Raw genomic sequence first — 27,255 nt, forward strand, 5'->3', positions numbered from 1 at the left:
GCGGGGTATGTACCTATGATATGCCCACGTCTCGAGTAGGTACTTTGTCTCCAGGATTCCTGTCCCAGCTATTCTCGACTTTATTAAGTTTCTTCCGAGTCTCCGCCTCCTACCTGCGAAGCGCACAGCTACACACACCCAACTCGTCCAACTTCTCCTCGAGAAATACACACTCCTGAAAAACTCGTTTGAATAACCTTTCGGCGACGGCTCATTTTCTCCACTATTCGGCGGGCTCTCGAGCACTGGAGGTACCGTCTCTCTTCTCTCCTTACAAACTAAACGGGACCGGCTCTCTTCTCTTCCCCGACTACTTCGCTTCGGGAATAGGTAAGTACAAAGCACGCGATGCGAACGAGTCACGACTCTCGAGTGGCTTCCACGCCTGCCACTCACTCACTCACGAAGTTCAGTGTCAACGAAGAACCGGATGTAACTAAACGAGAACTTGCCGTCGACGCGATGAAAATTTGTCTCCCGGTGTCTCTTGACGCGCATCGCAGCTCCCGTGGAAGTCGTCGGGATTTGCTCGTTAGTCGAAATGTAATTAGAACCCGAAAGAAGAAGGCCCCGAATCGCTGCAAATTTTTTTTTTATCTTTATGCGTGATATATTTCTCGCGAGAAGTAATTGTTATTTTTAAACGACGCGAAGACTTTAACGCAGTCTTTAAAATATTCCAACGTTTGACCGGTTTATAGATAGGTAGTTATGTCCCATATATATCCACAGACGTCTGCATCGCGCGCATCTCAGCAGGTTCTTTGATCTGGAGCCAAAACGTGCTGCGAATGTGTTGCGGGAGAAAAACTGACAACTGATCCCAGCAGTATTCAAGTTTCAAAGTCAGCTCGAGACTCTCTCTCTCTCTCTCTCTCTCTCTTTCACAAGTCTAACTCTGCAGATTGATTGATACGTATGCGTATCCTGTACGCGACGCAGGCTGCATCGGACGGGAATGAAGCAGCGACTTTGCGTTATGCAGCCGATATTACAGATCGAGAGTACGGAGTATCATTTTGATTCAAAGGAAACGGGAAATGAAATCGGTCAATTCCCATGCGGCGATTTTATAATGACGACGAAGCGATCGATCCTCCTCGGCGAGGAAACTGCGCTGCGATATGTTACCTCGGTATATAAGTCGAATCGGCGAATTGATGTGTGCATGATATTGTTATACCTACATCGAACGAATCGGAGTGCGCGATTATATATACTTGGCATGATTCTTGAATCGGAATTGAATGAATCATCTCCTCGAGTCGGATTCTTGATCCTTCGCCAAAGAAAAGCTCTCAGCCGCGGGGTAAACGAACGAGCGATGGAATCCGGAAGACGGCAGGTTCGCATCGTCGTTTCAAAATGATCGATGATTGTGGATGGGGTGGATCGTCGGTAATATTGTACATACGGACACGCAGCGCACATGCGGACACTTTTACTTTCCGCAACTGCACGCTGGGTCCCGTTGAATCACAATCGAATGAATCATCGCCCGGTCGTTTAAACGTCTCGTGAGCGGAGACACGCCATCATTTTTCACCGGAGTTGAGCTTCGGCTTTGATTGATACAAATGCCCTTTTCACCCGCTGTGAAGGCAGGGTTGAAAATCAGAGAGCCATTATTATCATCCAGCCACCGGCGGTGATACAATGCTGCAAAAAAACTTTCTCCCAAACTACACGCTGCTTCAATGTCGATAATAATACGTAACTGAAAGAAGCTCCGAGCCGAGGATTTTCTGGATGATATTCGTTATAAAATTTAAGGAGCTTCTTTGTGTCTCGACACTCTGCGAGGGATTGAATATACTCGAGAAGTTAATTAAACTCTCGTCAAGTTATCGTGAACAAGCCGAATCTGTCCCATTGAAAATTTTCAATCTCTTCGTCCCCCGTCACGCGGCGAGTCATTTTGTGCGAGAGACGCTTTTATCCAAAACCGCGGAGAATTTTATCGCCGTTATTCTTCGCTCTTATAATACAGCTATGAATATAATCGTATATACAGTCGAATTTCAACTTCGCGCAGAACTCCACTTAGTCGCGACGTGAAACAAATCAGTTTCATGCTCAGCAGAGCCACGAACTCACTTCATCTGTGCTCGTGAAACTCGGCGTATAACGAATGAAATGACTCCACCTCACGTGCAGCGATGCAATGCATATAATACGCCGGCCCTCCAGGCCCGGGTTCGCGGATTCTATGGCTTGGAAATTACACCGAACAGGGAATTTTGAGTAGGAAATTTTATTATCCGGGCAAATCCGCAATTAAAAGTCGCCGAGAAATTGCACAGCGGTTTCAAATATTTCTGTGCAAAATTAACGCAACTGCGTAAACATTTGAGAGAATAATCAAGTTCAGTCGCACAAGTATCTGTATACCCGATTATAATAACTGTATACGACACGTGGAACTACGTGTACCGCATAAAACAAGCAAACAAAGTTCGTTAACTCGTCCGCGATTCATTGCCCGCGAATCTGATCAATGAAATTTGCATTTTGGTTTATATAATGTTCCCTGCAGAGTTTGCCGAAGTTACTTGCATTAGCTGTCGTCTAACAGCATATAACAGGTCAGAGTTGACGGATAGTTGAGCCGGCGTTTGCGTCGTCAGACAGACATGTATGATCTCGAGTAGAACATTATGAACTTCTTTGAAATAAATATAAACCTGTGTTTTCCCAGTCGCGCGTCAATGTTTTTCATTAAGTCCAAAGGGGACGGTCGACTCTCGGCGATAATTACAGAACGGACTGATTCGTATTATTCGGACTCGTACCGAATTCTAAAGCGGAATACGAAATACCTTGAAACTAAATTTGCTGATGAAAATTTCGCACGTCCTTTTCGATTTAGCATGCTTTTTGAAAATTCGTTCGAGTTATATTGTTTGATAATATTTTGCCGATGTTCGTTGGACAAATATTTGTCCAATATACGGGGATTTATGCGTTCATATATATACATTATATATATTTTGTCCATTACAGTTATTCGAGATTTGAAAATCGGCGGATGTATGTACATTATTTATTACAGGCTCGTATCGGCGTTTTCAAATTTATGTTTCAAATATCGACAAGCCGAAATGAATTTTTATACCCTTGCAGCATTGCAGTTTCACTCCATACGCCGTAAAAGCTTTTTTCACGATTTTCAAGGGGCTTTCATTGGTTTGCGTATACGGTATGTATTTGATTTCGGAACGTGAGAATCATCGCGCACCATGAAGTGCTCTCAAATTGAATTATCAGAAAACGAACCCCTGTAGTTTCCTCTGCCTCGAATTTACCGTAGCGAATACTAAAACTGCGTGTATAATCGGGGATATAAATTCGCGCGAAAGAAGATTAAGTATTGTCCAATGGCTCATGCAAAGCTAACGAACCTTCCCACGAACATCGCAGGGGTAACGATGTGTAGGGTGGAGTTCATTTCTTTCTTTGACTATTTTTGCTCGGTACGTTTGAATTTTATTCCAAGTTTCATACTTTCACACAATTTTTCTATCATTATTTCTTTTCCGCGTTTTTGATTTACCACCGATTAAACGAACGCTTTGAGAGTTAATGGTGAATATTGTACGACTGCGGTGTATCTATTTAATTTTTCAATGGATTCGGAAGTGTCCATTTTTTCCGACTATAAATATTTTGCTGATGAAATGAATTTCCAAAAATTACAACGAGGTTTTCATTTATAAAGTTGACGAAGATTTGTCGGCTGCGCGATGATGCTTTCTCATCTCTGGATTCTATTACACGCTACGTATGATTTAATCTGGGCTGTTACTGATCATGTAACATCGACAATATAGAAAACACGTAATTAATTAAAGCGTCGCGTAATTTATGTCGGTTATTTTTATTTTCACGATCTTTCAAAAGCTCTACCTCAGAAACAACTAACCGATTTACTGAAAGGTTGTCAGCGTATAATAAACGCATGAGATTGAAAACATGTAACATGCTCTCGAAATGTGAATCAGTTATACGTATACCACTGGAGAAAATTAGTGTACATACACTGGAAAGCAGTGAAATATCAGTGGAAAGTCACTAAATCGTCAGTGTGTATGCATTGCTTTTCTTCCAGTAATATAGTTGTAACTGGGAATCAGTGAATTTTCACTGATTCAAATTTTGATAGTAGGCTTAATTCAGAGGCGTACCTGTTCGATCGTGAACTAAGATCCCTTTGAATTGCACCATTCCAGAATATTGGTGTAAAAATTAACAATTTATCCCGACATCGAAAGTGAAATATAAACTTACCGAAAAGATTCTCGTCGCGGGTAGTATCGTTGAAAATTCACAACTGGCACTAATTTAACTATCGTACAGTACCGAAGATCGCAGATTTTTACCCACAATATACGATGACAATCATACCGGTAAAACCACAAGTGATGTTGCGCCTGTCGCATCTAAAATGCAACTTGAACTAAAGTGCGCGCCTTTTGGGTCTATCGGCGTTACGTAGAGGGGATGAACATCTTGAGCATTCATCCACAACCAGATGGCAGGAGCGTACGCGTGACAGATCAAATGAATTCCCTCGGTAGAATAGACTGCTACTTACCATCTGAACTTAGTTATTAGGTGAGCATTTCATTTTTCCCTTCCGTTAACAACGATATCATAACTTTATTCGCCATTTCTCAGAACATAGATTAACTAGCATATTTGTTAAAAATAAAAAAGGTACAGTTCGTGTAGCGAAAAACAATTTGTTGTCACTCAACGTACATCTCTACATTCAATGATTATTTTTCAGAGTTCTGTAATCTTCAGCTGAACTTGACCTACGGCGAGCAGAGGCATTGTATTTTTTACGTAACATGTAGATACATATTACATAAATGCATCATACATCGAACAAAGGTAATGTCTTTACGAGTAATAATTGTAATAAATCGATTTCCGCTCGGCAAGTTCCTGTAGGTTTTCCAGTAATCTCTTAATTTAGAAAGGGGGGGGGGGGGGGGGATGGAGCCGCCTGTAACAGCAATGTGTATTCAAGGTGAAGAATAAAATGACCAGGATGTTTCGTAATTCAGAGTAACCACTGGCAAGGATTTAGGCACGGGCAACGTCAGGAACGTTGGACACGCTCGTTATGCCTATATACGTTGAGTTCAAACCTAGGCATGCTCGGGCAGCGTTCCACGAATACGCATCGTCGCCTGACAAGTTCTCACGTACACATACGCAGATCTATGTACGTATGTACAACATGGGTGCGTACGTGCGGACAGGCATTAAGGGTTTCGTAGGTACGCGTCATATTTCTCGTTACGAAAGGGTTTGTTCTAGGAGAAGCTTTGACATTCTCCCCGCGTATGCTCCCGTGTACACGATGCAGGTATCAATCAAAGGTCGAACGCGGCACGGTCGAAACGTTCGGACGATAGAGTCATAGAGACATATGACAGCGCGAGAGTGGAAGGGCTTGTAGGTGGCGCCGCCCTCGTTCTCTGCGGCGGAAATCAACTCCGAGTGTCTCCGAGGCGCAGCGCCACCGTAGGATCTGACAATCGGCACCGTTCGGCCCTGGGAGAGGTGGGAGTGGCTGACGTCACGTTCGTGAGTCTCCGTGTCAGCTCGAGTGGGCCGATCTCGCCCGAACGGGTCAATGTCTGGAGGAGGCATCGAAAAATTTGTGGCTGGTGTGGTTCCCGACGTCGGAAAGAGGTTGAATTTTCCTCGATCCGTTAAATATCGCACCGTTGCAAATGGTCGTCGCGTACCGGTGGATAATGAGCGATATTCGAAATGTTTAAACCTCGCGTTAGTACAACGAGTGCGCGAACGTTCCGTGGGTAATTTCGTCGTTATATATACGGGTCGGAGAGAACACGCGAAGCCCGAGGAGAGAGAGAAATATCGGGGATAGAGGAGACACTTCTTCGGATAGGTCGCGCGAAAAAAAGTTGCCGTGGACAGTGGGACGGAGAAAGAAAGAGAGAGAGAGAAAGAGAAAGCGAGAGAAAGAGCGAGAGAGAGAGTGAGAGAGAGTGAGTGAGTGAGCGAGTGAGAGGGGACGAGAGAGAAAGAAAGGAGCGGTGCAACGAAAAGTAGATAGAGGCGCGAAGGAAATAAAGAAGAAAAAATTTATCGGTGTGCGTTGGTTAATCGGTGGGTGAAAACTCTGTGCCGAATCAATCGCCAAGCAATCCGCGGAGGGGAAAAAATTAGTCCGAGGTGTACGACACAGAGTTTCGGTGTCCGTCAGTGAAGGAGGAAGAGACGAGTAAAAAAAAAAAAAAGGTTTCGGCCAAGTCGACACCGGAGTGCGGTCGTTGGAAGTTTGTGAAAATCGAGCATAACCAAGCCGTGCGGTAGTAGCAGCACCACCACCACCACGGACGGCGGCAGCGGCAACCCAACCCAGCACGAATCGACTGCGCGGTACAGCGCTGGCTGTACGAGGTATATCAACCGTTCGAAAAACGTCCGCCCTACGGGAAGTTGGTTAAGGTAGGACGGCGACGACGACGGCAACTAGGAGGTGGAGGACGAGGACGTCGACTACGACGACGACGACGACGACGACGACGACGACGACGAGTGCGACGGCGACGAGAACGGCGACTAGCGCAGCTATCGTGACTCGAACGAACGACTGGTACAACTAATACATACCTCGACTGATTGAGTGTACCGCACTTCTAGGCGACGACGGGTGAAAAGCGCAGGCAAACCGTGCAAGGACAAGTGCAAAGGGGGATATTTGTGAATAAACGAGCCGAACGATTGTCACGCCGCTGTTGTATATCGTATAATCGTGCTCCGTCAAAAAACATCGTGCGATGTGATATCGGGTGTCATTGATGTCCGCGACGACGAGGAATACATTTCGGGATTTATTACGAGACGCAAACGGCGAGGGGTTTACTACACGAGCCAGGAGCGTATCGACTGGGAGGGTGAAGGAACAGTTGGGGAGGAGGACGATTTAGAGGATGAGCGGAAGACCGAGGACCACCTCCTTCGCGGAGGGTAACAAACCCCCGACCAATCCCCCCCTGGGCGGCATGAAAATCAGCAGTGAGTACCTACCTCATCGAACCTTCGTCATCATCTTCATCACCATCATCACGCCACCACCACCACCGTCATCGTCATCGCCGCATTACCTTACCTTACCTTACCTCACCTCACCCTGTTCTCTCTCTTCGCCATCATCACCCCATTTCACCCCCGACTCACGCATGCACCCACCAACCGACCAATCTGCACGAGTTTAGTTGTTGCTATGCACCTCCGACTGTCTCCGAATACGTTGTCTATTGTGCCTTTGTTGTTTCCTTCCCTACGTTGGTGGTAAATCCTCGAGGAACACGTTTGCCCGCGTAACCGGGTCAATACGCCCACATACACGCATCATTATTCGCTCTGATCCCGACGAACAAGGCGGCGGCACTTTGCTGCGCATACCTACGTAACGAAAATCTAAAGAAAGGGAGAAAGAAATAACGAAAAAGAAGAAAAGAGGGTAGAGAGAGAGAGAGAGAGAGAGAGAGGGAGAGAGACGAAATTCTTTAAAAAAATTTCGTAATACCCTCCTGCTGATCGTCGTCGTCGTCAAGGCTGCAGTGTTAAAGCAACCAACGACGACAGCGACAGCAAACCAGCGGCAGTAGCGCACCACCGCAGCTCTTAATTTACACTAATTTAACCACGGTCGCAAGCCTCGTCGTTACCGATACCCGCTATAACGTTACACGCGATATCCGTTGTCCGTACGTTACCGATTCGAAAAAGAATTTACACTAAAGTTCAAAGACACGTTCGTCGTGTCCTCTTTATCGCTGCTGCTTTCTTCGACGGGCGGTCGATGTGCCTCGGTGCTGCTGCTTTTCTTCCTTATCTCTCTTTCGCCTTCGAGGACGAAAATTCTCACCCCATGTTATGGTCACGGCCAGTCGGACATTCGGACGAGAGACATTCTTCCTGTATCTCTTCTCTGCATATGTGTTTGTATTACGTATATCGATCGATTACGCGACCTTATTTGTTTTTACCAATTTTTCTCCGCATACTCGCGAGATCTCGACATTCCTATAGGCTTTATTCTTCTTATCTTTGTTACGTTCTTCTTAATATTTGATTTTTTTTTTTTTTTCCAATTCGTTTTTGTCGGTCTTTTTCTTTTTTCTCGCAAGTGTGCCGAGCACGTGATTCAGGTATGTCATTCGAAACATGGGCGTAGATAGTAGCGTAGTGCCTTCTTTTACATACGATATTTCGCGTTAATTCGTTGTATTCACTTAGCTTTTATTATATCGAACTTCCCACGACTTTGACGTTTGTTTCATCGATCCGCGCCTTGCTGTTGCTACTGCTTACTGATAAACTTCAAACATTAAACAAAAGAACCCCATTTTCACCGTCGTTAGATGTGCGCAATACGCGTTGAAACGAAAGAAAACAAAATCAACTATGCGACACGTACAGCGATGAAGAATGTCTGTTTTTTAAAAATTTTATTTATTGCTATACTCGTTGCATGTATATGTAAAACAGCACTTGGAAGAAAATTTCGGTTCTTTTCGTTTAGTAGCGACGTGTGAGCGGTTTTTTTTTCTCTTTCCCTATATCGACGTTCACGAAACGTTTTTCGAATCGCTCGATTTTCGAACGGAGGCGAAACTTGTATCTCACATATTCATAATCCGTTGAGTCGTTGAATCATTCTTTCCTACACTTTCATTTCATCTTGGCGCCCGTATTCTAGCGTGGGTGTCAAATTTTGTGAATGCCAGTTTCAGAGAGGCAGTGTAATTCTCATAAAGTTACAACTTCTAACGTATGCACACGATATATGTATCTGTATAACCGTTTCTCCTTGGGGCCAACCAATCTAACCCACACGATTCGAGTCAATCGCCTGAATAATAGAAGATTACCAAAATACGAACAATCTCTAAGGGTATATTCCTGAAATTGGTATTAAGAATAAACGAATTAATCATTGATCGCAGACGCGATGCGTTAGTTTTGACAGACCAATTACTTCCGGTGAGATACAATTTGAGAAAAATCATAACACAATTTGTGAAACGCGGCGGAAACGAATATTAACATAATAACATGTACGCTCATAGCACAGCATGGATGGCATATCTGGTGGAGTGGTCAGTGTCTCCACTTTGGATTCCCTTTACCAAACCTTTTCACACGTTCGTGATAATTATGATCGTCAAGATTCCCCCTGCAGATCTTATTACCGAACGACGAGATCATGCTGGAAACGCATATTTCGCATCACGTTGACCCGAGGGAACCGCGCGATCTCTCGGCGTCAATGCTCCTGCGCTATAAATAGATGAAAAAAATGAAGTAAGAAACGAAGTACTTTTTTTTGTCAATTTCTTTGTCACTCTAACAAGAGAGTGCAGCAGCGAGGCTTGTTCTTAAACGTATTTTACGTTTTGTTTGATTCGTTTTTTCAAATCTCGAATTATTGTCGTTAACTTTTTCGGTCGATTCTTCGAGTCGACAAATATTTTCACTGTACCTACCAAGAATGAGGAAATTCTTGAGGGTGACGCTTTATCGTTGTAACGATAAATGTGCTACATTTGCCTACTCCCTGGTTAGACGTCGATTTAAATTGGTACAGACTATTGACGAGAGATAAAATAAAAGTATCAACGCGCAGAGATGGAGATTAGAAATAGGAGGAAGGGGGGAGGGAAAGACCGCGGAGAAGAGAAGGGTTAAAAAAAGGTTACTACGCATCCGGAGTACAAGTGACTGACGCAGAGTTCTCTTCGTTTCATCTTTTCAAGTTGTAACACCGAGGAGTCTGCAGCGTATAATTTCCAACTCTCTTTTTTTTTCTTATCCATCTTATTATGCTTCCAAATGAAACCCTTACGATCGCTTTCAATATGCCGACATAGAAGCGAGGAATCACCTGCATAGTCGGTCGGAGACTGTAGACGCCAAGCACTGTTACCGATTCCAGTAAAATGCACACTGCTCGGCAGTCGCTGCTGCAGAATGCAGAATGCATACCGTGATTCGTTAGTTCACTTCGAAGATCGAAACTCCGTCTTCGGCTGATCGTGCTGTTTCAGCTACCAGATACGCCTGCACAGTGCAGCAGCTGTGCGGCGTGCCTACGAGTTGCGAGAAATGTCAGTAAAGAAAATTTTACATTATGCTCGTACTTCTTTTTTCCCCATAGAAAGAACGGCATTGATCCAAAGATATGCAATCGGCTTATTAACTCTTGCAAAAACATCGTTCCGCAGGTACGACGAAGCGAGAGCAGCGAAGCTGCACGGTTGGAGGTTTTACTGATCGTAATTCCTTGATTATATTAAACTTGGTTGTAATCTACGACAACAATCGTCGCGTCAAGTATTGTTACCACGTCACGAGTTTATAATGTACGTATGTAGAGTTATTTCATCTCCGACAAAAATTACCAACGTACGTATCGTACCCGCCTAATCGATGAAATTCTGCAACGCGTATTAACAGCGTGCTTACCGAGCAGTATTAACGGGGTTCGGTTTAGTAACTTAAAAATCCAGCAAACATCATCGTACGATAAATATTGCGGAGTAAGCGCGGCGCGGTATAATTACGATGTTATAATGTAGAACATGGTCAAGGCTTTTTATGTTTAATTAGAGCAAGTTAAATTCCTTTCCCTCTCAATGTATTATTTATACAATTGAACTATTGCAAACTATCTGCGTCAGTCTGTCTATCTCCCGCACGTCAGACGGCACGAGAAAAGAAGGACGTTTGACACATGCTCTCACGTGACTTTCTGCGCTGCAGACGCTGCCAGCTGTAGCAGAAGATGCACAGACATGCACTCGAGGCTCTAAGGTACCCATGCCGTTCAATTTCTTCTCGCTTCATCGATTCACGGCACAATTGTACCGAATATAATTAACAATTTTTATTACGAATCTCTTCCACCTCCCGATTTCGTAAAACAAATTTATAATATCGCATATGTTGGTTTCCTCCTCCCCGAACACTCCTAACGAATTCATGAAAATCAGCTGGAGCAACGACAGGCGGCCATTGGCCATTACGAATGCACCGATGGCCGCCGCCATTTCTAACTTCTAGTTGCTACGGCGCTGGTTGAGGAAGGGAATGGAGGGAGAGAAGGGGACGGGCAAGGGGGGGCGAGGGGGAGAGCTTATATACTACCGCGTATACTGCGCCGCGTATTATCCAACCGATGAAAATAGAGTGTAGTTTGTAAAATATGTATAACTTGTACGCGATATCTCGCGAAGCGTGAGAAAATTGAACAAATATCGTCGATTACGAAGGCGCCTGTCGATTCGTCATTCTTTTTTTTTTCTTTTTATTTATTTTTTTTTCTTTCATTTTCATTGCTACTCGTCGTTCTCATTCGGACATTTTCGAAAAAAAAAGAAAAGAAAAGAAAACAAAACAAAGAATAAAAATTTTCTAACAATCATAGTATATATTCGTATACTTAGTGTTAATCCATATCGACTGTGAGCTAAAAATTTCGCGCGGCTCCCTCCGCGCAGCATCGACATTGACACGAAGCTCGTGGCGGACGGAGCAGAAGGGCGGTAGAAGAGGAGGAGGAGGAGGAGGAGGTGAGGAGACAACAATTGAACGGAGATACGCGGGATGACAGATCCAGGGTTTAACAGATACGCGACAGGTGGCGCCCCCCGCGTCAACTTGACACTACCGCAGTCGATAAAACAGATTTCCTCTTTGTCGTTCCCACCCTACATCGGCGCATATGCAGGCGTGTGTATATTTAGGTGGTACATCCACGGATGGATGGATGGATGGATGGATACTCGCGTCTCGCGCTTTCCGCTCCGTCTCCGTTCGTTCGTCAGTTAGGTAGTTCGCCTGTGTATGTAGGTATGTATTTACTGCATGCATATAACGGGTCCTGTGATACTATGCCTCTATTTTTAGGATTGCACCCCGAGATTGCGACACACACAGATGTTGAACACATGTCTCTTGTTATCGTAAACACTGGTTAGAAAATAGAAAATTTATTCTTTCTCTGATTTTTCCCCTCTTTCCTTTTTACTTTAAAACCCTGCATGTCTCTTTATTTCTTTATTTATTCCCCTTCTCCTCTTTTTTTTTTTTTTTTAACTTTTATTCTACTCGTACTCCCAATTTTAACGAAAGGAAATTCTTGTACCCTGCTAAATACGGAGAAAGTAAAAATGACAGTATACACGTGTAACGTAGCTTGTTATCAATTTTTTTTTTTTTTGTTTTTTTGTGCCTCTGAAATTCTTCGTTTATTCAGGCAAAGATTTTCGCTACACGACGAGAAGGTACAACCGCGTTTAAAAAATTCTGTAACGCGTGAGGCGTATCAGTTGGTAGATTGAAATATAAAATATTTTTTGTGTATCTTCACACGCTACTGTACACGTCATCGGCTTGTACGTATCTATCTGTGTACGCATACTGAAAACAAAAAAGTACGAGAATCCTCACGTGTGAAATTATGTATCGACACATCATCGCGAAACCCTTTGGCGAAAGTTGGCGGTACGTCGAACGTTTTTAGCGATGGTAGTACGTCCTCACCGGGTCGATATACCATTTTCATTGGTCCGATGGAAATATATTTAACAAACTCTCATACTCGTACACAATATCCAGCTTCGATACGACGTGTCACCGCAATATTAATTATACAGACTGCAGGAATTTTATTTTTACGAATGGTTACATTATAATATAAGAAACAAAAGTGCTGCAGGTATCGTTACCTTGCTTGGTAATTTTTTAATCGGTATCTTCTTTTTTGACGCTCCTTCTTCATGCTCTGTTATTCGTTGCGATATCATAAAAGCGTCGTAACATTTTCACTCGGACACGAATGAATAACGTTCGTTTTATGACATGTAACCTACTATATCTAGATATTATTAGATATTTCATTTTATTCCTCCGCTATAGAAAATTTAATGTTCTTTTATTATTATACTCCAATTTGATTTTAACGATACAATCATTTTCTCAATGTAAACTGCGAGCATGCTATCGATTTAATCGTGTAGGTATACCACGTATGCATAGGTACGCATACATAGATTCTGTAAACACATAAGGGCTATATATGTATATAAAGTATGTACGTACGAGACGCCGCTTCGATTTGCAGTCAATCAAATTTACCGTAAATAATGCTATAGCTTCGGTTAATAAGAAAGAAAAGGGAAGGCAGGAAGGACGGAAGGAAATGTTGTCGTTGCAGGAGGTACAGCGGTGTAGATAAAACACCCCCTTATATTTTCAGAGCCTCGTAACTACAGGACTTATTTTCTCACAAGCATAAAGAAGATATCGTTTCGTTTACATTTCTTTCAACAAGAAACTGCTTACCTACGTACTTACAGAATATATGCACACCAACATTTTATTTTTCTCTTTTTTTTTTTTTTCTTCTAATTATTATTTTAATTATTCTACATTTGTCTGTTTAGAAATATCGAAAGGTTATGAAACATTGCTGCATGCAAGACTGGTCTGACAATAAAATGCTTAGGTATTATCTTCGCCCCCAGGTATAATAATTTATATGATATACAACGTGCATTAATTGGTAATTAAAATTTTTGCCAAGTATATACGATGTATAAAATTTTTCGTCACTTTATCCGTAAACCATAATAGATTTTTTCCACATCCTATATATCCGCACAAATTATTACATTATATCTTCGGACCAGCTATCCAACAACGCTCTCATTAATAATTATTACAATAGTTATCAAATGTCCGCTAAACGTCTATGAGGTACGACGAGGGAATTCCTTTGCCAATTCGCTGGAGTGGTTTTTGGCGCGAAAAGTGAAAATTTGTCACGGATGACGTCACACCTCGGATTACCTGCTTTTACGCAGACATAGGTATATAACTACCTAACTATCGTCGACGTTCAAATTTGTCGTCCTGAAAATAACGCAGACCGTATTAAAAATAGGCAAGTCTATTTTTCACGACCGTCATCTTTTCACCTACGCAGTTTTTCGTTATTACAGCTGTACCTTGTGATATTATAACACTTGTAATGCCTACATGCGTATAAAGTAATATAACGGAGGTAGATACGCGTATGTGTTTCATCGGATATATCGTCGGGTTTTTTGTCGTCCGGTTCTTACCTTCTAAATTAATATCGACGCCCAGGCTTTATGCCTATCGTCCGATGAATGAAAGGAACGAAAGAAAGAATTCAAAGGGACGTGATGAGATTTGAAAGAGGCAAAGAAGTTTAGGAGAAGGAAGCAGAGACGGGAGTGAAAGACGGAATGTCTATGTAAATACCGCCTCGATTTCAACGTTTATTCGTGCAGTCAGCGAGTCAATTTTTTTCGCATATTAAATTTTCACCGTGCATATTAGAGGTGTAAAACTTACACAATAATACTATCTAAAATCATCACCATCGTATCACGGTTGTGAGAATGAATGATGGACGAAATTGTAAGGACAAAATTACAGGAGGGAACGAGAGGAAGAATAAAAAAAATGACACTCGGATATTGTGAAGAGATAGAGAAATGCATCATGGATTGCTATGCGGCACTGAGTTCTTCACTCACAATCAGTCGTACGTTATGCCTATACACACATGTATAACCTAGGCCAAAAGGAGATTCTCTAGACGTTGAAGACGATTTATAAATAAAACAAAGCAATTTGAATCCTACACAGCAGCAGACGTACAAACTCGAAAGTAACAACGTGTACTCTTGTGCACGGGCGTTACTTTTTTCGCGCAGCAACGTGTGTGGTTTATGCTACGTCTAATTATTTCCTACGATTTTTCACATTCTTTATTGACACTCGATCGATTTATCAATACGCAATAAGCAAATACCATTATAAAAATAGTAACCAGATTGGATATGACGACCGAATTTCTTGAATCGTGAAACCGGAAGTACAAGTATAATTTTTATTTGACAAAAGAAGACACAGATTCTCTGCACCAACAATCTTTTCTTTTTGCTGTCCGTTTAATACCAATTAGGATCGAGATGCAGAAAAGGGCGTCGCGTCAACGAATGCGAAAGAAATAAAGACGAGGAAAATCAAAGGCCGAAAAACGAGTAACGAAGAATGAGAAACGAGTAACTCGTGACTGGCGAGCGGGGGTAAAACGTGAGGAGAGATTTAAACTTGACGCGATAGGAATGTGACGTATTTGCGTAAAACAGGCGCAAGGCTTGCAGGCGAAGCCTGTTGTACGAATTCTCTCTCCCTCTCTCCCCGTTTCTCCCATTTACCAGCGTGCATCTTAATCTTCCCTCCGCCGTTAATGTTCAACCCCCTTTTATTGCAAAATCATCACACCCGAGCACCTGCTCGCCGGTTCGAGGTACGGCTCAAACACAATCCGTACGGCATAAACGCGGCATAAAAATGTATCCTGGCCGAGGTTACAGAGGCTCAGGTATATACGGTGATATTACACGCATGTACGTTACACCTACTCCCTCTGCGGGTTCAAACGTGGGCCGGGATGTCCGTATACGCGTTATTTTGTTCGCGCGTATTGCCTCGGGGGAAACAACTGGTTTCGTTCTATTATTAGCAGTGCTTCTATCGCCATTTTTTACTCGTTATTCACTCGATGGAGAATTGTCGTTTTCTTCGAGAAGTAGGTATAACGTACCTAACGAGGGGACCGATCCTTCTACTCGCTCGAGTCGGAGGAGGAATTATCTACAAATGAACGTTGTTTTCACTCCACGGCTGTTGCTTTCGGTTTATCGTGTCTTCCAATTCTTCCCATCGCAGACTCGATTTATCGTCATCGCAATCGAGTTCGTCTTCGCAATTACTCGGTCGGGTTGTTCGAATTTTTCGTATATAGTTCTTTGTTCTTTGACTCTTCTCCTCGCGACTTCCTCCGATACTTTTCACCCTCCGCGCACACCTCCGAGAAAAAAGAGTGTCGGAGTGAAATCGTTAAACTTTGCCGGTTTAGTACCCGGTCCCTTAAACGCGCCTCTCTTTACACCTAATTTCAACATTTTCTGATATCACGAGCCACAGCGCCGCCCCGACATGACATGGTATGATATAATATTTATACCTTAATTAATTCGACACACTCGAAAGATGTGGCAAAAATTCACCCTCCTCCCAGCACATTGTATAATTTTTCATAGGATCGATTAATTCTCACACAACTTAGCCCGTCTCTTTGTTTGCAAACAATTGCGAATATTTTCATTCCGCAGGTCGTGTTGACAATTTTCATTCACGATCCTGGACGAATAAACAACTCCCGTCATCGATAACACAAATATGTATAATAATGTTCCCGCTTATGTCTATAAGTTAGGCAAATAATAGACGTTGCTAAGACTGATAAAAACACTGACCAATTGACGTTAATTGTTTTAGACACTTGACGATAATCTCTGTATTATTATTATTATCATAATCATCGTCATCGTCATCTTCTTCCGTCATCTTCGCGAACCCAACGCCAATGCCGATGACGAATAAACTTTCCGAAACCTGAGCTCGTGTACACGAATTAGAGGGTGCAGGAAGGCCAGCTTGGTTGCGGCGCGTTTCCAGGTCGGGTTTTAGTTAGTTAAACACCGAGAGTCTTGATATACTTCGGGGCAGGCCGAGTATATTGAGGCGAAAATCACTTGAAATAGAATTCTTTGAAACGTGGAATGTGACACGAGTTTTAAGATCCTAGAACTCGTACGAATCACTCGTCGTCTGTCTCCTCTGTTGTACGAGACGTGCGTAAACACTTTAAAAACGTCTCTTTGTTAGTTTTAATTTTATTATTGTACTTCACCCCGAGAAGATGATAATCGTTTTTGTTAAAAACGTTGTTCATCCTAACGCGAGCGCCGCACGTACCGTAGCCGGTTTAATCACGTGTCACAGGGACTTCCCCCGATCCAGTCGCGTGTCTTTTCGAAATTATTATATTTCCACGCCATGCGAGGAGGAGGAAGAGCAAGGGGAAGAGGAGGGAGCGCGCACGCTCTTTGTTACAATGGTCTCGAAATAGGAAGGAATTTTTTCTCTCTTTCTGTTATACGTATATATGTATGTACATGTATATACATATATATATATATATATAAGCATCGTCGCTCTCTTTCACGCCATTATACACACGAGTATTTTATTTTTTTACAACCCCTTAGTTATTCTTCAAAATTCTCTGTATACGGACGTATGAATCACCGCCCTGAGTCCAGAGAAAAAAAATTGCCTGCTACGGAGTTTTTTAAGATTTATTCTCGTTCTTCAAGTGTAACGTAGATTAATGAAAATGAAAAAGCTTAGAGTGAAAATAAAAAAAATTATTTTTCGTTTTTCGCCACCCGCGCAACGTATATGGATTTTGAAATACGCGCTGCGCCCACAGCTCATCGCAGCCTTGACCACAGGCCTGATTTTGTAACATCGAAGCAAATTATATCGCCGATCGACCGCATTTTTTTCTTCTCATCTCTCGTCGAAACCATCTGCGCCACGGACTTGATCGTTCGGTGGTCCAGTTTCCAAAATTTTACAGACGGATTCGTGTCATTCGTTATTTTTTTTTAAACTTTTTTTCAACCACCACACATCTCCGAGTATAATAAACTGCAGTCTTTTGAATAAAACTCATTGGTAATATTTTAACGCGTGCAATTTTATTCCCCGCAAGTTTTCGCTGCGCCGGTATAAAACGTATGTCAGACGCTTCAAATTTGTCTCTCATTACGCAACTCGTTAAAAACTTAAGCTTTGCGTAACTGTGTGTGACGCACGTGTCGCGTTAGTGTGTACGTCGTACACTTATGTTTGTCGTGACTGACCGTTCAAGCCGACCGACGATGCGTCGTAGATTCTAATATACACGTATATGTAACGTACGGGGAACAGCTGGGTGCCTACTTATTGCGGATGTTAAAGGTGTGTGCATACGGCATTTTACTTATAACGACTTCGTGTCACGTCAAGCATTACAATAATAGACGGTATAACAAGAGCGTCGAGATGACATAATACGACTGAAACTGTACAAAGGAGTTTTCATCTAATATCCTTTGATTCGATGGAAATGTTTTTCTCTCCGATCCACGGTATAGAGCAACAGAGGAGGCTCGGAGGAAGATTAAAGGAAAGGAAGAAAATGAATATGAATTATTTTATTAAAAATAAAAACGTGTAATCGAAACGCGTTTTAGCGGATGCTAGATAATGGCTCAGCGGTCAGTCGACCCCGTTCTCTTCCTGCACACTCGACTTATCCAAGGTCCGCAAGCCGCCGCGTAGTTGTCGTCTGTGCGGTAGTAGCTCTTAAATTCCTTGCTAAGGGGGGGAATGAAAAAGAAAAACGCGACGGATTCTCCATAGGCGATAAGTGTCTCGCGTCCGGCGAACTTGCGCGTAAACAGAATAACCGCGTGTAGTAAATATAATTAACTACCTACGCGACATTTTTACGAAGGGAGTTAAGAAACTAGGAAGAAGCAGCATCTCGTTATGTAACATGCTGTAGTTGGTTAAGCTGCTGCGGCGATTCGTGTTGAGAGAAGTCTGTCATTTCGCGACTTTTGGGGAATTATCTGAAATTGAGGAAACCGTAATAAATTGAAATTCCACTCTTGTTTCGAAATCCAAGTTTCTTTAAAAAGGTTTTCGAAAGTTAAAAATGGTAAATTTCTTTCCAACGTTTTGTTACGATGACGTTAACAACTTCAATCCGGTCATTATGTTACGTATATGGAATTAATTGTCGACCCTGCTATTATAATTATAGTAAATATATAACGGTGGTACGGAAATTTCCTTCTTCACGACAAATTTAGCCTAGCCAATTAATCGCTTGTCTTACTTTGAGATTCTATTAATGCCTGTGCATTACAGGCACATCACTGAGACCTGGATGCAGGCCAGACGACGATTTGCGCGCGTGCATGGCAATAATTGTACAGCGAGCTAAACTAGATTTTCAATTTATTGTTAGTGTTAACGAACCCCTCTACAATGTTTGCCGGCTGAATTTTACACGGCTGAAGTTGGTAACGTTAACGTAACGAAACATCGGGTGGTAAAAAATGGTTATTGTGCAATTTTAGAACGACTTCCGTCAAATTGGCTTTTCAAAATATCAACATTTTTGCTTCGTTATGGGATTTAATAGCCGAATTTCAGGGGCGGGGTTGAAATTCCGAATTTGAAAACTTCCAAAAGCGCCAAATTCTAAATTTTTTCGTAGCGAAATTTGAAGCGAAGAAATCAACCTCTGACGAAACATCGAAGTTTCGAACGGTCCGAAACCCGATCCTCAAAGTTGTAAAAGTGCAAAGTTCCGAAAGGGCATAACTCTGACAGGCCAAAGTTCCGAAAGTGCGAAAATGAGAAAATTTAAGAATCTGAAACGCCGAAATTCCGAATGATCCAAGATTTTTGGATCTGTGAATTTTTGGCTTGTTGAAATTTAATCACTTTAATCTTTTTTTTTTGGTTTGTATTTTCGATATTTTTACGTTCGCAATCCTGGTTTTTCTGATTTTTTTCACCCCCTCGTTGAGTAAACTCCGCTGAGTGAGTATATTTTAATTTTCGGAATAATACCTACTTTATCGAAATTTTGCTCTAGCGGAACTTTACTTTTCGAAACATTGCTCTATCGTAACTTGAATTTCCGGAATTTTGCATTCCAGAACTTTGAGCCGTCGCGTTTCCGACCATTCGAAACTTTGCTGTTTCGTCAAAGTTTGATTTCTTTTACTCAAGTTTCACCACCAAGTAATTCGGAATTAGGCGCTTTCGAAACTTTAACCCCACCCCAAATTTCAGACATTCCTAAGGGTCCGAAGTAACGTTACTAACTTGAATTTCGTGAAATTTTGTTGCTGCAAAGTTGCGCAGAGTATACCTTATACGATGCAGCCGTGTAACTTTGGTGTAGTTATTAACCTCTAGACGGCCGGCAACGCCACAATAGTGGTGTTGCCATGATTCGAACATGTCCGGGGAACATTGGGGGATGATTGTATGGAAGTATCCCACCAAAGTAGGCATGTATCAACGAAAAAAAATCCCGGCCGCAAGCAGGTTAATACAGGCAGGCAGTGTGTAGAAGTTGTTGTTCAAATTGTCTGAAACGCGTCTTTGGCGTCAATTACAAATTCCATTGTATACGCGAATAAAGCGAGCTCCATTTAATACTTCGTACAATTGAGAAGAAATAAACACGCTGACCAATTAAAACCTCCAGAGTCTAATGACGATAATGGAATTCTCCGAGCACCACTCGCTAGACCATAACAGCGACAACGTCGTCATCTTCCCGATCAATTACGCTGCACGGTGCGCTCTGTAGATGCTGCCTCTTCATAACTTGCAAGATATTATGTTCATCAAGCATTTTACTCGCGTCTCAATTCCTATTCATTATGCGTGCCTTGTGTATAATCTCGCGTCTGAAACTCGCGGTTACGCCCTCGAGCATATCCGCCGAATCCTGCCTGCATCTATTTTCTCATTACATATACATATATATTAGAATATGTATTTATGTATGAATTATATATATATAGGGAAAAACTGATGCAAGCGTTGGAAATTGATTGGATATACTGGGGGTATAATGTAATAAGATGAGCATCAGGTGGGTTTCAATAATTCATTTTTTGTCCGTAAATATATATAACAGCGTGCGATTTTTCTCACGGTTAGCAAGTAAAAACTTTTTGGCGAGAGACGCGCCTTTCAAGTTTTTTCCACGCGCGGTCGTTAGCAGCGGATAATATGCCTGCGTACTGTAAATTTGGCATGTTAGATATAGTCGTGACGTGTGTACGTGCATGTTGTAAATTTTTAGCACACAATACGCGATTCTGATTCCCGCCTTGCGGGATCCGAGAAGTTGTCGGGTACAACAGGCGTGCAATTATAGACACACACACGCATTCTTATACACGTACGTAATGCGGTCATTCGCGTTTTCTGCAAATTTCCTGCGCGGACTTTGCGTCAATCTTTGTTTCTTTGTCTCATCCCCGGATCGTACCGCAATTGTTGTTATTGCCAAGTGCGATTGTGCGTATGTGCGATTCTTCGAACGATTCTACGTACGTACGCGAATATACGTAGTATGTGTATGCGGTATGGAAATGATGACGTATAAGGTGCCTTGTGTGCCTCGTGACGTAGGCACGATTTTCTCCATCCTTGCCAATTTCGTTGTGACGCGCTGCTTTCCCAATTCCCCATGTATTTATAAATATAGAGAGCGACGTTTGCAGATACTTAACCATACATTGATTGTTATTATTAACTATCTTATTATTGTATTAACTGTAATCTGTACGGTTGAATTATTAATTACACGAAGAGAGGAAGAGGGAGAGAGGGACCAGGAATTTAATTCATACATTCTCGCAAATTTCAAGACAATTTAACATATTTGTAATCCTATATTTGAAAATTTTGTTTCTTTGTACGGATGGCATATAACGCAGTTTAAGTGCTGGGGAAAAATATTTCTCATATTACGTATACTTCGTATATTTCGTATATTTCGTCTGATCCACGGTCTCGTATTACAGGTTTTGTAATTTTTTGTTTTTCCATTCGTCGGCGACTCTTGATAGAAATTATACCGCAAGTAAAAATGAAATCATTATTACCCCAAAACCCTCCAAGAATCTGACCATTATCCACATGATAAAAAAAACAAGGCTCTGTTTACACACTTCCTATTTTTGCTACACTTGATTCTCGAATGTTTTTTCAACAAACTTTTCAACAATATTTACTATAGAATTGGATAGAAGAAAAAACAAAGCTGCTTGTGTTCGGTGAAACAAAGATTTTACCGACAGAGAGAATTTCCCTCCCAATTATTACGCACATACAGCTATGCCAATGCCACGTCGTGTTATTTGGAATTTTTCGAATCGCATGGTTTGTGGCTATTTTTATCTATGTACAATCATCGTACATGTACGCGGTATAGTAAACGTACGTTTAACACGAGTCGGTCTATTCTCCCCACTCGGTTCGGAAACGCCTCTCTTTCTCTCTGTTTCTCTCTCCTAAGCCAACCTCTTCCCTCATCGTCAGTCGCTATATCATCAGATCGGTGAACAGACGGCCGCGTACAGGTCGCCCCCAGAACTGACCTAAAAATGTGAACAGTTATTCAACCCGGCGACGACAGTTTCTTACTTTACTGCCTTTAAATCTGTGTATATTGCTCGGGGTATCGACCGTTCTCGCTGGTTTTTTTTTTCACTTTTAGAAACATTCCCTCGTCAATCTCCGCGCGATTAATCACCGACATGTGAACAAACGATGACAAAAGAAATTGGTGAAAAATTTGTGTTTTTCTTCAACCGCGAACCGCGTCGCTCGCATCATTTTTGCAATGCGAAGGAAACATACACGCTTAACATATTTTCGCTTATATTTTAATGATGAAATAATTTCACGCAACTGTATGTAGGTATAGTTCGTATGTGGAGATTTGAAAAAGAAACGAAGAGTTGAGAGGATAAAAAGAAAGGAAGAATGGCGATAAGATTCTGTGTCCGTGAATGATGTGTGCGTCGTTATCACGAGTAACATTGAAACGTGAAATGTAAAGTATCGCATTTCTTCTTCACAAGTCGATAATGTAATTTTAATCATCATTATTGTAATTTTCCGTTTTTATATATTACTCGTTTAAATACCGTGACGTATATAACTGAATCGTTCGTTCAGTGCCTGACTACAGTGTATTCCCGGACATCCATCGCGCTGTGCAGCGGTAGAAACAGGGATTTGCGTTGCTGGTGAATTATTTATCGATCCCGGCTTCGCGCTACAGCGTTGAATAAAATTAATATATTGTTTGGATTTGGATATCGTATCGAGAGTGGTGTCGCATGTGTTATTAAACCTCGTCTCGCCTTCCAGTGCTCATCGTCGTCGTCGTCGTCGTGTCCAATAATAGCGTCGCAAGTGCACGGACCAAGTGTGTGAAATTAGAATAGCATATACAAATATGCGAAATCGAACGACTATTAACGCGGAGACTGTAATAAATGATAATATACTAAACTGATAAAAATCAACACTCCGGTATCGAAGGTGGAAAAATTATCACATCTAGTGTATTTGATTATAATATTTGGTCTTCTCTCTTCACATACGCGATTTAATCCAGCGGCGCCACGGCTCGTTTTTATTGCTGATATATTATACGGCAAATAAATATTTGAGCGTGTTTTACGCGTAGTACGTTTTTTTTTTTCTTTTTTTTTCAAATGAAACATCTCGAAAGTGGTGGAAACGTAAAAAGGAGAGAAGAAAAATCTTTATTTGCACCAACTGATATCGCTCATATTCTGCGTGCAGACCGCTAAAAATAGAGCCGACTCGCTGACAAAATATTTACCGCGAACAAACAATATTCGTCAAATGTTCACGGGGAAGTAAATTGAACTGTTGATGTATAACGGAGACGAAAAAAAAATATACGTACATCATAAAATAAAATCTTATACAGCCTCTTATACATCACTCACGTGTTGTTACGTATAAACCATAGAGTGACGAGAAGTGGAAATCTTATCGATAAACTAAAACGGCGAATAATCAAATTTCAACAACTAATCCATAATTCAATATCTACTCGAGGTGAAGAATATTATTCAACTCTTTTTTCTCCGTAATACTATTCTTGCTTTTTAAAATCCTATAAAAATGTTCGTCAGTCTCGAAATATTGTGTTTACACATGTGTGATAATTCGCGGTGGTTCCAGTGATATCACTCGGATATAAACGAAGATTTTACAGGCTTACGACGGTTAAATCAAGACTTTGAGTCCGTAAGATTTAAGGATCGATTTGCATTTTTCTTTTTAAATTCGTGAATGAATTTCACCGTGTGTGTACATACTCGTATTTGTTACACGTGTAACCAAACCAGTTATAACGAAGCGGAAAGAGGAATATTGGCAAAATACCGTATAACCTTCCTTAAAACGTGAAATAATCCAGTACGCTGAACGATATACTTGTACAAAGTTGTTAAAAAAAAAATAAAACAAACAAATAAATGGCGCCCGCGAACACGTTGAATTGGTCAGAACCGCGCCAGGAATGGCGTTATCCAAAATTCTGTCTGTCGGGTCAAAGGGGCGATAAACCAGCGTCGAAAAGCACGTTGGAAGTCAACGAAAAGGAGGCCGACAGTGCCTACAAGAAGATTTGCAAATTTTTACGAAATCTCGGTGTTAAAAAACGTAAGTTTTTTTCACGCTCTATATATAATGCGCTATAACGCGGGTGCTCTTTTTCATCCGTGAATAAATTATTATCATACCAGTTCGTGGAGTTGTTTCGAAGAAGATTATAAAATGAGAAAGAAATTCCGACGGAGCTTTGACCCTCGCTCGTGAATGTGAGTGAAACAAGCAAAATGGAGATTTGTTGTTGTCTGCTTTTGAAATATTTCGGTACACCTAGACGTGCCATTAATACATCAAACCACGTGTTCGTATCGCGTGCTTGATACATTTGTCTGTATTTTTGTCTGGCGAATACGAATTTTTATTGTGACGGATAAATTTTAAACCGATTATTGTGTATTATTGTAGACAAATAGTCATGGATGCGTATGAAATGAACAACTTGCACAGAGATGACAAGATGTCGTTGCTCCAATATCGTTAATTGCTGCTTAATTTGCTAAAAAGTGCTCTCGTAACTCGCAAATGAATTCTTGACAAATTACGAATGTTATGGATAATTTTTCATACGGTTGATCAAAGTTTTTTTTGTTTTTTTTTTTTGTTTTTATCAAATCCCGAGTCTACACAATTATCGTGATGATTTCTGTAACGGTCAAGTTAGAAAAACAAACTGCCAGCGCAAAGTGACCTGCTTAAAACTAGTCGACAAGCTTCCACGTTTACCCAAGTCAAAAATTATTGCTTTCATAAAAGTCAAAAGCCGAGAGCTACTTCGGTTGTAATTTTCTCCCCCTTTTTTATGTTCTAAGGCTTACGTTTGACTTAAGGCTAGGTGAATCTTTGTGAAACGTAGCTGTTTGTCGTTGAAGTAGGTGTACTGTTCGAACTATATGCTTATAAATATACGCGTTGGCAAGCGAGACGTTTGCTTAACTTCAGCTCCTCGTACGATCTGAATATTCATTTGGTTTTATGCATTAATTTATTGTGCCGCGCCGTTCCTACGCAATAAGTACCCGCGAGTATTGTAACAACGTTACGTATACACCACGTACGTACCTAGATGCGAATCGTGATAGGTTTTTGCTATTAGAAGCAGGGCGAAACCGCATAACTCTCAGCAGGTGTTCGCTCGGATTACGTACATAGGAGAAAATAGCTCATCAACATACATATATATGTAATACATATAAGTATATACGTATCGTACAGCGGTTACGCGTGACAAATATGGCGGCTTCATTTATCGAGCATGATTAACCATTTCAATATCGTATGCTATGCTATTTACATGCTTATGCCGTGTACGATGTTTACAGGCAAGAGTTGTAAAATTTGTTGAAAACTCGTGTAATACAGGTAATAAGAAATAACTCTTTATACTTCTCTCTCTCTCCCTCTCTTTCTCTCTCCACCCCTCAAGGTTGGAATGAGCCACGCCAATTTGGCAGTGGCTACATTTTCTTGACCTCTTTTCTCTTTGTAAATTCAAATTTAGGTCAGAACGTAATTGTAATTGAGAACAGTCCTCTTGTATACGCCCACAATATGAATGAAAAAAAACCCGATCCTTTTAGAAAGGTCTCTGTATAGGTTTCAACCGATTGACAATGATTTCAAGTATCATTTTCATTATAATGAAGGATATAACCGAAGTCCTTGAAAATATCATGCGAATATCAATTGACTTTTGATGTAATCGTAGTAAAAATTCACGGCAGAAGATACTGCAACACTTACGCTGTATTGATCGGCGTAAAAATGATTTTATTACCTTATTCTAAGTATCGGCACATCTCGTGTTTATTGTAGGCTAACGGTAAAGAAAATATTCGATCGCAATTTCGCTCTTTTGGCAGAAAAAGTTATCATTCGATCGTCCGTTTTTCCTTTTTACCGTGCTGTTTTTTTTTTGTCTTTTTTGCGAGCTGCATCGACCAAGATACTGCCATTCAACTGTCAAAGTGACAGGATGGAGCGAAAATGAATTTAGGCCAGTAAAAAAATCATTGAAAAATAATCATAAGTAAATACAAAAAATATAAATAAAATACACGGCAGGAAATCTTTCATTATATATCATTGCTAATTCGTTCCAAGTATGAACATCGAATGAAAGCAGCAACAGTTTCCAACACGAAGCAGAGCAGTAGAGATTTAACGGCGAGCAGTATTGGTATGACATTTTGTGCGATGATTTTGCAAAAAAACTCTAATGCATACGAGAGTAGAAATAGATAGTGTCGCTTGAGAGAGAAGTTTTATAAAATCAAAGCAAACGAAAAATAACTCACTTTTTTTTTTCTCGATATATTAAATGGCCAAGTTATCATTTTTCTCATTCATGCTCACATAATAAGGATCGAGCACTCGAATGTTGACTATTAATCGTGATAAGAATGCGTTCTCATTATTGTTGCTAAAGTATCTTGCAATTAGCACTTCGCAAAGTACCAAACGTATGGTTAAAAAGTATCCGGTCTCTTATCACTGTTACATCCTGCCTCAATTTGCCTCAAAGGTTCAACGAACGCGAACTTTCTGCCTGGTCGTTTCTTTGCTTTTTGAATTATTATAACGAGAAGTAATTCTTGCTGTATCAGAACAGCCTTAACGGTTGACAGATGAAGATATTTATCGCGTTCCAGTGAGTGAAAAGTCTCAGAACAAAGTCAATTAGCTCCGACTGAGCCATAAACGCGAGTTCCTTACATCTTTATTATCCACACCTTAGCCCTATTTTTCAGGCGAATACGACTCGAGTTATCGACGTTAGTCTTCGGTAATATTAGAAAATTACTACATCTTTAGTTTGCCGGCAGGTTGACGCATGTCTGTACTTCGCAAGATAATATATTTCCAGTCAATATTGGCCGAGGAAGTTGTGTTAATTGTGAGCCTTGGCATGTGAGCTTGCACACGAGTCATGAGAACTCTTGTGCAAATTTTACTTTGATCTGGTCTGACAATGAGATGACTGCGGTGTGTGAATTGAGCACAAAAGAAAAG

General features: G+C 41.3%; 1 protein-coding gene across 7 annotated transcripts in view; it reads left to right on the plus strand.

The window, feature by feature from the left end:
* The first annotated feature begins 5,625 nt into the window (after positions 1–5,625).
* The window catches only part of LOC124185072 (glycogen synthase kinase-3 beta), a 36,559-nt gene continuing 14,929 nt past the window's right edge, over positions 5,626–27,255 (plus strand). For 3 of the 7 annotated variants that reach the window (XM_046575436.1, XM_046575439.1, XM_046575437.1), the window contains exon 1: positions 22,652–24,297. In XM_046575436.1, the coding sequence (XP_046431392.1) occupies positions 24,111–24,297 (187 nt within the window). In that variant the 5' untranslated portion in view covers positions 22,652–24,110. The other 4 variants (XM_046575440.1, XM_046575438.1, XM_046575441.1 and 1 more) reach the window with 4 other exon arrangements.

The sequence above is a fragment of the Neodiprion fabricii genome, chromosome 6 (assembly GCF_021155785.1).
Source record: "Neodiprion fabricii isolate iyNeoFabr1 chromosome 6, iyNeoFabr1.1, whole genome shotgun sequence".
Taxonomy (NCBI): Eukaryota; Metazoa; Arthropoda; class Insecta; order Hymenoptera; family Diprionidae; genus Neodiprion; species Neodiprion fabricii.